General features: G+C 45.7%; 1 protein-coding gene across 8 annotated transcripts in view; it reads left to right on the top strand.

The window, feature by feature from the left end:
• Positions 1-1277: 1277 nt before the first annotated feature.
• Positions 1278-12693, top strand: part of ARHGEF11 (Rho guanine nucleotide exchange factor 11) — a 109888-nt gene continuing 98472 nt past the window's right edge. For all 8 annotated transcript variants that reach the window (XM_060297721.1, XM_060297734.1, XM_060297729.1 and 5 more), the window contains exon 1: positions 1278-1537. In XM_060297721.1, the coding sequence (XP_060153704.1) occupies positions 1506-1537 (32 nt within the window). In that variant the 5' untranslated portion in view covers positions 1278-1505. The remainder of the gene's footprint in view (positions 1538-12693) is intronic.

Consider the following 12693-nt stretch of genomic DNA (forward strand, 5'->3'; position numbering starts at 1 on the left):
GGGAGGGCAGCGCGGGGAGGGGGCGGCCGGCCGGGCCTGCGCCCGAGCGAGCGGCGAGCCGGGGGGGAAGGGGCCCGGAAGGAGGCGAGCGCGGCCGCGACGCCGGGAGCCGGACGCCTGCCCGTGCCGGCCTGCCGCCGCCGCCGCCTTCCCTGCCTGCGCCCGAGCCCGGAGTCCCGCGGCCGTCGAGACCGGAGCGCGGCGGTCGGGCGTGGGGCGAGCGGGCGAGCGGGGCCGGGAGCCGGAGGCCGCCCGCGGTCCTGCGCCAGGCGCGGTGGGCTTCTGCCTGCGAGATTAGGCGAGGGGCGGAAAGGGAGGAAAAAGAGAGGCCGAGCGAGAGAAGCCAGGCGATCGGATTGTCCGGGAGGCTGGTGTGGAGGAATATCCCACCTCGAACTCAAATCCACAATAATAATCTAAACTATTAATAATAAGGGAGCAGTTTTTCTGGCCAGGCGAGAGGGAGAACAGGGGGAACGGGAAGAAGCGAAATCTCCGTTTCATGGAGGCTGAGGCAAGAGAAAATTTCGGATCCTGGATGTGGAGGAGCAAAACAGAACTAACTCAGGAAATTGTCTTTCAGAAAAAGGCCGAACCTAGGCTGGGAGTCAGGCTGGGGTAGGTGGAGAAACCTGCAAGTTTAAAGGAAAAAGAAAAGGAGAGAATATTTTCAGAGATTTTTCTCTGGTTTGTGGTATTGCTACCATTTTAAAGGTAAAAAGCATTGCATTTCAGGTGTTCTTTGATTTTTTTTTTTTTTTGGTGCGATTGGCTCATTTAAGAATTTCAAAACCTTTCATATAAAAGCTTTTTTTTAAGGAAATTCATAATTTTGGTTCCCAGGGTTGCACTGGACTTGGAAGGAGTGCTGTTGTGTACATACTAGTGTATGGTTTTATTTATTTTTTTACTGTGCAAATCAGCTGGAAGATTTTTTCCAGGTGTCAATTTGGATTTTTTTTTTTTTTTTTTTTTTGGTCCCTCAGTATATTTGTTGTCGTTTTAAGCATTGGAGACCAGAGCATTATTTTTTCCCCCTTTGGAGCTTGAGGCTGTCTTGCCAACAGAAGGACAGCTAGGAAAACTAGATTAAAAGGATGGTTTTTATCTATATTTTGCAGTTAAGATTGATATTTTGAAGGCACATTCTTTCTGTGATTTTTTTTTTTTTTTTTAAGCCCATAGCGCTAACCTTGAAGAGATTTGTGGTTGGGTTTTTGGTTTCTAAGAAGGTCATAGTTTTTTCTCTTCTTCTTTCGGGTTTTTTCTGGTTTTTTTTTTTTAAGGGGGGGGAGGGGAAAAGGGGGCTAAGAAAGGAGACCATGTTAACTGGTAGAAGTAGAATGGAGCTTCAGTTACCAGGGTCCTGAGAGCTGGAAGAAAAAGGATTCTGTCTTCAAGTTGGGAGGCCATCCTCTCACCTTTCTTAAAAATTGCAAGCGATTCAGTCCTGATCAAGACATCAAAACTACAGGATTCTGGAACTGTGGAGACACTGAGAAACCATGAGTGTAAGGTTACCCCAGAGTATAGACAGGTAAGTTTGCTAATAATGTGGTTTTTCAACACTTACTTAAGGAAGGACTGGGAGGGAAAGTGTTGCATTTTGATAAAGGGTTTCAAAAGAAGGGTCTCTGTTGGGCTGTGGGAATTGGTGGGGTCTCTGGGGGCTCTCCAGGCATGTGTGTTTATGTTCCCTCTGTGTGTGTCCGTGTTCAAAACATATCTCCTGATTCAGTGTTTTTTAAGTATAAACAGTAGGCAGTGACGCCAGAAGTGGGGAAAGAGGGGGAAATGCTTTCCAGCCGCCTTTGACTTTTGCCAGGCCAGAGGCTGAATTTGAGTCCCTAACTTGCCAGCCTAAGGGTGGGAGGCGGGCACAGGCCTGGTCACGTGAGACCCCAAGGGTGATTGGGACCGGCTTTAGGTGTCGGAGCTGCTGGGGGAAGGGCCCTGGCAGGGGCGTGGGCCTCCACCGGCTGGTTGTTGTGGAATGGTGGGGCTTGGTGATGGGGTGGATCCCATTTCTAGAATGAGGAGGATGTTCTTGGCCTGAATGATGGGACAGAAACAGCCTTTGCACCCATACAGGTCTGGATTTTTACCGGTGGTTGATAATGGCCCCCAAAATGCATAGGTCAGCACTAGAATTTCTTCCTCTCCAAGCTTGGGGTTTAATGAAATCTGCCAAACAGCTGATGCCCTAGGTTAAATCTTCCAAGCCGTTTTTAATAAGCTTGACTCTGCAAAATAGGCCTTCCCTCTGCCTAGAGCCCAAAGGAGTTGCTTTAGGCTCTTAGGCCTGATGGGCAGAGGCACTGGCCCTTAGAGTCGGAGCACAGGATGCCCTCCCCCACCCACCTCCCCCAAGAGTCTGCCCAGTCGCCCCATCACCGGTAACACTACAGTTTACAACTTTGTAAGGTGTCTGCCTTTTCCCTTCCTCTCCTGCTCAACCTTTTCTCCTTGAGAGTCTTTAGGGTAGTTTTGTGGGTGCTGGATGGATGGTTGGTTGGAGGACTGAACAAGCAAATGGAAGGACTGGGCCTGGAAAAAAAGAAATATATTGGAGAGATAGGGAAGAATATTTGCAAGGGAACAATTGTTTTCTCCCTGTCCAGTTAACCTCTGATAATAATTTCTTTTGGGCTGTGGAATGTGGCCTAAAATGATACAATCTCTCTCTCCCAAACACTAATCTCTGTATTGCCTCAGAGTCCCGTTTAGATTAGTTCAGGAGTCCCCAGATGGGGACCTGACTTGGCAGTGGAGAGAAGGCAGATAGCCACAAAGGACAGATAGTATATGTGGCTGCTTGGACCTCCATCCCTTCCCCTTTTTGTTGGCTTCTCTCTAGTTTGACTCTTGTAAAGGGAGAACTGAAGCGTGTGTCAAGGCAAGAAGTTGAAATGGTTACATGGCTGCCCTTCTCTTCATCCTCTTGGAATTCGGGAATTAGCGCACTTGCCTTTTTGAGATTTGGGGGTGAACTGTTTCTCTGAATTCAGAGATATAAGCAGATGGAAACCCAGGTGTTGGGGGTACAAGAAAAAGGCAATGAAGGTTCCTGGGCTATAGTGTAAGATGCTCCTCTGGGAGTTTGCATACCCTCACAGTCTCTCAGGATTTGTATAGCGTGGTTTTTCTGAGTGCTTTCATAGGAATGTATCTCATTTGAGCCTCCCAATATTTCCGTGAGGCAGACAAATCAGAGGTTATTCTTCTCATTTTACAGAAGGGGTGATTGAGGCTCACAGGGGATACCTGGCTAGCCCAGTGCCACCTTCCCTGACTATTGGCAGAATCTGGACTCAGTCGCAGGTCTTCTGATTCTGAACCCGAGGCTCTTTCTCTTGCCCCACCCTGTCTAAGTAGGTTTGCATACTGGTCCTGTGGAATAGGGGCGGGGGCCCCGTTTTATTCTTTCTGGCAGTAGGGTAAGATGCTTTTCAGAACCCCCTTGCACTTGGGATAATGGAGCTTCGCAGGGTGAGAGTGTTCCTCACCTCTACCACTACCCCAATTCTCTTCCCCATTAAAGGATCAGTTCTGGGACTTGGGTCCCCTTCACGGTATCTCCAGTTGTATTGGATGGTACCCCTTTAGCAGTAGGTTCATTCTATGGGCTATTTTGACATCTCAGATTCAAGACCCTGTGGATTTTAAATAATTTACAGTTTTACACAATTTTACACCATACTGGAGAGATTGAGTGGAGGGATTTCAGATTATAGAGTCAGGGATTCTCTTTTAGTTTATCAATTTGCTGTTTAGAGAGCGTAGTGTAAGGTGCTGTGCTCAGTGTTTCAAAAAATTTAAGTATGCAGTTCTTGCTTACAAAGATCGTGCAATCTACTTGAGGAACTAGGAAAGGTTTAAGACTCCTGAAGACCACATAAAAGCAACACTGGACTATAAGCTCTGTAAAGGTAGGAACTGTGTTTTGTTTGCTCAGTTATAGCCTGCACGCCTGGCTTAGTGCCTTGCATGGGGTGAGTGCTCACTAAATATTTGACAAACGAATATTGGATTGAGTGAACATGTCAGCCTGTATAAATTCATCCGTTTCAGATTTTTCAACATTCATGTGTTAATTTCAAGTGTAGTCAAAGTAAGGTCAATTACAGAAGGCTTCCTAGGTGATGCGTGTTTTCTAGGACATATGCATGGAGGACCATGTCTATGGAGAGAGATTGTGGCTCGAAGAATAGAAGGCTGTGGAATATTTATCCAGCAGAGTCTTTAATCCTCTCTTGGGAAGTGACTTCTGGGTCCAAAGAAACATGAAGTATTTGCAGCTCATCTTGATCTTACAGTGTTAATCAGTTGTTAGCGAAAGATGGGCTAAATTGTAGCTGTTCATGTCCTTTTCAGTTTTTGTCCATGGACAATTTATTGCCTGTTAATGTGTGTTTGATAGTGCAAGCAGAGGTAATAATACTGACGTATTTTTATAGGAATGGTAATGAGTTTTGCTAAGCCATCTATATCCATTTGCCTAGTTCTCCATGGCAAATGTTTTTGAGATGGCCAGATGGGTTAGGAGTTTGCATCCATAAAACAGCTTTTCTCTGTTCAGAGGTAGTTAGCTTATGTGAGGACCAAAGCAAATGGAGAAGTACTAGATTTAAGCTGAGAGTTCTTGGTTTGAGCCCTGGCATTCCCCTTAACTGTGTGATCTTGGGCAAATCACATGCCTCCTTTGGTTTCCTCATATGTAAGGCAGTAGCTCATTTATATGAAATGCTTTCCGGTTCACAAACATTTTCACATAGCTTGTCATTTGAGGATTGTAACACTTATTGTGTCTTTCTCACGGTGCTATTGAAAGGAGCAAATCAAATTAGATAGGGACTTCCCTGGTGGTCCAGTGGTTAAGAATCTGCTTTCTAATGCAGGGGACACAGGTTTGATCCTTGGTGGGGGAACTAAGATCCCACATGCCGAGGGGCAAGTAAGCCTGTGTGCCACGGCTACTGAGCCCACATGCTCTGAAGCCAGCGTGCCACAGCTAGAGAGCCCGAGCATCACAACTACTGAGGCTGTGCGCTCTGGAGCTCATGTGCCACAACTAGAGAGAAAAGCCCGCACGCCACAACAAAAGATCCCGAGTGCCGCAACTAAGACCTGATGCAGCCAAATAAATAAATAAAATATATTTTAAAAAAAACAACATTAAAAACAAATCAAATTAGATGATATATTTCAAATTGCTTTCTAAACCAAAACTCTATAACTTTTAGATGGTAAACTCATGGATTTGATTTAACATCATGCACTACTTTCTGAACTGGCCCAAAACAAATTAAGAGTGACTGAAAGATCTTTCCATTGTTTTGAAGAATTTAACCAGAGCGAACAGGCATTTTTGTTGCAGAAGTGCATGAGGTTAGAAAGAAGGCATACTTTTCTAGTGGTCAGGGTTGGGTGATGATACTAGAATATGAGAAGGGGAAGGTTATTGAATCTCCTTCCCAGGAATTTTGATGAATGGGAGAGGCTTGAGCTACCTTGGCTTCCTTAGATGGGGATAGAAAGGATTTGTTTTATGATCTCTGGCTGTTCCTTGTTTTAGAAGCATATGACTTGCCTAATTCAGAATAAACCCAGAGCCAGCAACTGTTCCTTATCAGGGATCTGAGATTGAATGTAACTTTTCCCTAGCCTGTAGCCTTTTTTTTTTTTTTTTTAAGAAGAGGCAAAATCTTTCATGAAGTGTATGGAGGAGGAGGGAGAAAAAGGCAGAGGAAGGGGGAAAGAGCCTTCAGGCTGAGTGGATGTTTGTAGAGAAGAAAAGCTGGTAGCCTAGGCTGAGGAGACTGGGCTTGTCTGAGAAGGAGGTGGGGGGAGGTTCGTCCCACCTCAGGCTCCCCCTTTGCACTTCAGGTTCTTACTGAGCCCTGGGAACAAGAAACCCCCAGACATTCAGCTGAGTTTCTGCCTAGTTTCGAGGTTCGCCTCCCAGAACAGTGACAGGGATCCAGAACTACAAAGAGTAAGTCCCCTGAAATGCTGAGTCTTCTCCAGAATGTACCCTTGTGCTCTCCAGGCGTGAGATGAGAGATGGCAGTGGATTTGCAGATGAAACATTTGGTGATTAATCACCATTATGAGCAGGAAAAGGCTGAGCTTACCTTCACATACTCAAAAACATTTCTGAAAGAGCACCCTTTGATGAACAAATTGATTTAGCTTTTTTTTTTTTAAATAGTCAGAGTCCCTTTTGTTCTGTTTAGGAGGGTAGACAAAAAATGTGACAAGTTAAATGACAATGAGTTCATCAGAAATAAAAAAGATTCTGTGAAGGTCACATGGCTAATTCCCAAATTGGTATAAAGACAAAAGAGTTCTGGAAGCTCGCAACCTTCGTGGAATAGAGTTTGGAAACTTTTGGATAGTGTCTTTTGGATAGCAGTGATACTGCTTTAAAGATCTGGGAATCTGATGTATGTGAAAGGGCTGAATGCTGAAGTTCCATAAAACGTAAGAGGAATGGTTTTAATCTATACTGACTGAATTTGCTTCACATCTTCATAGTGGCACTGCCTTTAAAAATCCATTTTATTGGTTTATTATTTTTAAAACTTAATTTCAAGATTTGTCATGTGGTTTGGAAACCCTTTTCCCCATGGACTGTGCATTCTTCTTTCCTCAATCACCGTATTGGGAAAAGACCCAAGCATAGACCTGCTAGTGGCATCCAGGGTCACTCCTTTGCCCCATGGAGGGAAGCAGGACTACAGAAGTTGCAGATTGTGGTCTCAAAAGAAAAAAGTAATCATTACTTTATGAAAAGTTGTGTTAGATCCCCTATGAAAAGAGGTTTGGAGCCCTGATGGAAGACCCCCAGCATCCAAGTAAATAGATGAGTGAATTAGGGTAGCCAACTTCTCAGATTTGATTCCTTCTAGCTGTTATGTTCTTTGAGCCTCTGAAAACATAATGCCTGTGCCCTTTCCTTCAGTTAGCCAGGACTTTTTTTTCAGGAATCCTATCTGCCTTCCTGAAAACCAGTGAAAACGAAAGTTTGAAAAAACCAGGGAACAGAGCTGTCTGATGAAATGGGAGGGGAAAGTGGAAGAAGCACAGTGATGTGGAAGTGTGGGGAGAGGCGGGGAAACCTGTGGCCCCCAATAAAATTGGAGTAGGATTTGGAAGACATTTTCAAGGCCTGGAAGAACACCCAGATTTATGGTCCTAAAACAATTGGACAGATTTGAGGGGAAAATCACAGAAGTCTTAAGTCTTAGGGGATCCTCCTCTTCCCTTTCCTCTTGACTCCAAATAGGGCATCTCCTGAGCTGGTCCAGAAGGTTGAGGGGCTCCCATTTTCAGTGATCTCTTGTGGTTCCATGAGTTGAACAGTTGTAAATTCTTTTGAACCCCAATTTTTCCTTTGCTACAATTTTTTTTTTTTTTTTGGCTCCACTGTGTGGCTTGCGGGATCTTAGTTCCCCGACCACGACCAGGGGTTGAATCCAGCCCAGTGAAAGCGCCGAGTCCTAACCACTGGACCACCAGGGAATTTCCTCCTTTGCTACAATTTAAGTCCATCTTCCTGTCTTTTACTTCTGATTTCAACATAGGCCCTAAAGTCACTGGTATCCCTCTGTCGTCCTCATTGACTTCTTCAGGATTCTCCTCATTCTAAAGAATAGCAAACTAAGACGTGAATGTGTGAGAAGGGAGCTTTGAAAAGTTAGGGTGAAGTGATTTCAGAGGGCTGATTTCCAGCACTTTGTCCTCCAGTGTTTAAAGCTACCATAAAATGGTGCAATGGGATCTATAGTCACCAGTCGTGGACTGGCATCAAATCACAGAGGGAACGGGACCAGTCTCACAACCTTCCAGATGATGACCTATGATCTGTGGCACTTGCAATCAGTCGGTTGGACGGCCGATATTTATCAAATAGCTCCATGCACAGCTCAGTTCTTAGTGTTCTGACAGATAATTTGCAAGAATGTGGAGCTTACATTCTTGTTGGGAAATGTAATTAATGAAGCAACACAAAACAATAAAAAGGTAGTACATCATTACTGAATCTTGATGTAGACCAAAAAGGTACATTTAGAGACAAGTAGAAAGTTGGCGCTAGTGAGAAAAGCCAGGGGAGGGGTGGTTAGAAATTATTTAGGTTGAAGAAAGAGAGGAAGCTGTTTCAGACCAGGGGAACAACATAAGCAAAGGTTCTGGGGCAGAACCAAGCATTGGGTGGTCTCAGGATGGTAAGAGTATTGGTCTTTGTAGAGCAGAGAAATTAGGCTGTCAAGGTGAGTATGGTGGGAGCGTGGGGGGGATAAAGGTATTCAGACTGGATGTGGTAGGAGAAAGGGAACCAGCAAGGTTTGTGTAATATATGGTGATAAAAGGAATGTTTAAGGAAAGAATTCTAATATTATTATGTAGGTGGGAAGAGAACAAAAGATAATGTGAGAACAAAGAAGGGTAGGATTTGAAAGACATTTTGGAAGGAAAACCAACAGGATATGTATGTTAAGGCTGAATCAGATTTGGTTCCCAAGTTTTGGAGACTGGCTATTGCTTGAGAGATTAAGACCATCATTAAAAGTCATTCTGCCTCCCATTGGTACCCAGCAATTCACTGAACATAGCATATCGAATGATACTTATCTTGCTGAGGGCCTTAGGTTAGGCTGTTTCTACCAAATAGATTTAGAGGTCTTCAGTGCAGTCTTCTAAAGAGAGGGAGAGAGGCAGTGAGTTCCGAGAGCTCCCTTAGGAAATGGGGTCATGATTTGAGGAGATTAGCATATATTTGATATCCTGATTAATTAATCATACCCCACTCCCCCACTGCAGACCAAACTCCAGGGCTCAAGGGATATCTCTGCAGAAACCATCCTAGTAGCATGATTATAGAGAGTATAGGACTTGAAGTGAGAAGAGCTTTGTGTGAGTCCCAGCTTTTCCGCTAACTAGCTGTGTGATCAGGACGATTTGTGTAAAAGCATTTTGTGAATTCTGTAGTGCCAAACATTTGGTGAGTGTTGTTGAGGCATTTGGTTTGGCAAGGACCCCAGATTGGCCTGAACTCTCCTCAGCTGCCGCGAGAAGACCTGTGCTTGGGTGCTGAGACCTGTGCTGATTCTAAACTGAGGACTGACAGGCATGGCTCTGGGAACACATTGAGCAAACACAGGACGGTACTAGTTAAAAATAAGGTGCGGAAGATCTCGTCCTAAGTCGATCCTTTTTCACTGGAAACCTTCTTTGCACAGTGTCTTTCCTTTCCAGCTCGAACTCCCCAGCTTGGAATCCATGTCTTCTTGCTTCAGTTCAGCCCACATCTCACTAATTGTAGGTCTTATTACTGTCCCCTACCATCCCGCTTCAGGTAGGCTAGCCTGTTTCCCAGGCCCACATCACTCTTTCCACATCTTTATATGAGTGTTCTCTTTCTCTCCCCAACTCCGGCTAGTCTTAATTCCTTCAGGGTGACCTTTTCTGGTTAATATCATCAAACTCTATAGTATATTTATATTATTCAACATTCCTTTTGCACATACATATAGCAATTGGACTCATTATCTTTCGTATGTTGGTATAAAATACTTTATATAAAAGATCTAGCAGAATCCCTAGCACGTGGTCGACTATTATAAATAAATGTTGGTGTTCTTCCATTCTTTGCATGTTTTATGTTGGTTATTGTGTCTTATCCTGTTTCTCAGGGTTCAAAAGCGATGTCTCTTCATTTTTCTAGATTGTCTTCTCGTGCTCAGTAGAGTTCTCTCTATACGAGGTATACTCCTCCCTCAGTTACCTGACTTGAACTGTAGTTCATTCTTGACATTTCCAATTTCCTCCATGCCTACCCAAGGGATTTCAAGAAAGCAACTCTAAACATTGCTGCTAGGAAGGGAGACCAAGAATTCCCCTTGTTCTTACTGGGTGCTAGGTCTTGGGCACTTGGTATTTCTTCTTGGGACAGAGCAGCCTTGTTGCGGTTGCTTGCCTTCAGCTTCTCCCAGCTCTCGGGGGGATTTCCCCATTGGCGGCCTGGTTTCCGGGCTGCCGTTCCCTGCAGGGGTCTGACGGGGCACAGGGCCCGCCCTGCCATTGTCCTGCCTGCCCCAGGCTGGCCCCATTCATTTCCCAGAGCACAGCCCTCAGAAGCTTCCTTCCAAGAGACTGCTGCTGCAGAGAAAGGCCACTGTTGTTCTGGGGGGAGGTGGCTGGAGAGAGTGTAGTAAATAGCTTTGTGAATGGGACCTTGTATGAGACTAGAACCGCAGACCCTTTTCTCCGAGCCCTAGGGATGGGGGCAGAAAACCACTTGGGCTTCAGTGGGTTCACAGGAATAGGGTCTGAGGTTTAGAAATACTCATGCTATCCCTCAAATAAGGGGATTGGTCCATTTAACAAGTCTTCACTGGCTGGTGCCCCTCAAGCCACTAGGATTCAACGTGAATAAGTTGCTTACCCTGCCCTCTGGGAGCCTGTGGTGTTTTTTTTGTTTTTTGTTTTTGTTGTTGTTGTTTTTATTTAGCAGTACGTGGGCCTCTCACTGTTGTGGCCTCTCCCATTGCGGAGCACAGGCTCCGGACACGCAGACCCAGCGGCCATGGCTCATGGGCCCAGCCGCTCCGCGGCATGTGGGATCTTCCCAGACCGGGGCACGAACCCGTGTCCCCTGCATCAGCAGGCGGACTCTCAACCACTGCGCCACCAGGGAAGCCCGAGCCTGTGATTTTGTGTGGGGAGCCGGCGGGCAAGCAGGAGTTGTATGATACCACCCTGAACTCTTCTGTGATATCAGTTGAAGCAAATGGGAGGGACGATAAAGAAACTTTCCTGGAGGAAGTGACCTTTAATTGAGGCCAGAAAATGAGAGCCAGGCTTGAGCGAAGGAAAGTCCAGGCAGAGGGAACAGCATGTACTGAAGACAGAAGAAAAGGAAGGACATGGTGTCGCGGGAGCTGAAAGTAGCTATGGTCTATAGCGAGACCTTGGAACAGTTAATTAAATGAAACAGGAGCGTACAGGAGCTAGAGCCTGGGAATCATGTAATCCTCCCTATTAGGAGTTTTGGACTTTATCCTGAGAGCAGTGAAGCACCATTGCAATACAAGTAGGGAGTGACATGGTAAGATAGGCTTTTAGAAAAACAAGATCACCCGACTGCAGTGTGGACATTTAAATTGAAAGAACAAAAGAATAGAGAGGGAGGACAAATTAGGAGCCCATTGTGGTAATCTGGGCAGGAGGTGAGGGTGGCCTCTACTAGGGAAGTGACAGTGGAGATGGAGAAAAATGAAGGATTAGAAGACTAAGTAGTTGGTTATGGGACGGGGAGGGCGAGAAGGCGGGGGCAAGGCTGACAGCCTTTTCCTTGGCTTGGGCTGGCGGGTAGTACTATTCAATGAAAAAGGGAACTGAGGAGGAAGAGCATGATTGAGGAAAGGAGTCCCTTTTGGACATGATGAGTTTGAAGCGCCTGTGGGAGATCCCAGGGAAGCTGTTTGGTAGGTTGGCAGCCGGTTATACAGGCCTGGAGGTCAGGAGGGCGTGCTGGGATGTGGGTCATCAACATCTGGACCGAGTGGTGGAAGTGTGAGGCTGTCCAGGACAGGGTGTAGAGTGAGAAGAGGGCCTTGGACAGAGCCCTGAGGGACACTGCATTCAAAGGTGAGGCAAAGAAAGAGGATCCCACACAAGAGACTGGTGGGGAGTGGCAGGAAAACAGGAGCCAGGGCAGTGTGGAATCTCAGAAATGAAGGGAGGGAGTGGCCAGCAGTGTCAAGTGCTCCCAAGAGGCAAAGGATGGAAAGGATAGAGAAGTGTCTGGATTTAGTAACTAGGAAGATTTTCACGGCCTTGGGGGGACATGGGGAGGAGCCAGTTTGCAGTGAGTTTAAGAGGGAAGAGGCAGTGAGGAAAGGGTGATAGTCTGGTCAATTCTTTTATGAAGTTTGGTCAGAAAGAAGAGAAAAAAATGGAGCCCCTTAGTCCCCATCAATAGGCCTTTGAGTTCATTTTTTTCCAGGTAGAACTAGGTTGTCTTAAGTCAGAGGTTAGCATACATCAGAGTCTGCTGTGGGACAGGCAGGAGGGGAGATGTGTGACAGAATTGAAGGAAAGATTAGACCCAAGAGAAGAAGTCAGCTTTTAAAGTAGGGGCGGACACAATTGACAGGGAGAGAAAGATGGAAGGTTTATAAGGCCGAGATAACAGTGCCATAATGACGCCGCTTCTTTGTATTTCTGCGGTATGATATGTAGTTTGCAAAGTGTTTTTGGTCTGTTATCTTATTGAGGTAGTCCAGGCAAGTATTTGCATTCCCATATTAGAGGTGGGGAAACAAGCTCAGGGAGGCTTTAATGATTTGCCTAAGTCTGTAAACTAGTAAACAATGGGATTGGGATTAAACAAAAAAAAAATCTGTGTTTACGGAGCCCTAGCCTAGTGCTCTTTCCATTTTCCTGTCCCCCTGGCCAGGTTCACTGGTAAAAATGTGTAAATCTTTGAGGGAGCCAGACATCAGGTTTGCTTGACACAGGTGAAGGATGTCCTCCAGGAAAAGAGATTGGTAAATCGGGAATCAAGACTCTTGAGTATGTAATCTCTTCCCGATAAGCTTTCCTTGCCCATGGCCTCCCCATAGGACCTGAGGTTTGCATTCACTGTCCAAGAGGAAGGAAACTTCCCTCCCTCTCTGCCTTCTGGTT

This window comes from Globicephala melas, chromosome 1, assembly GCF_963455315.2.
Source record: "Globicephala melas chromosome 1, mGloMel1.2, whole genome shotgun sequence".
NCBI lineage: Eukaryota > Metazoa > Chordata > Mammalia > Artiodactyla > Delphinidae > Globicephala > Globicephala melas.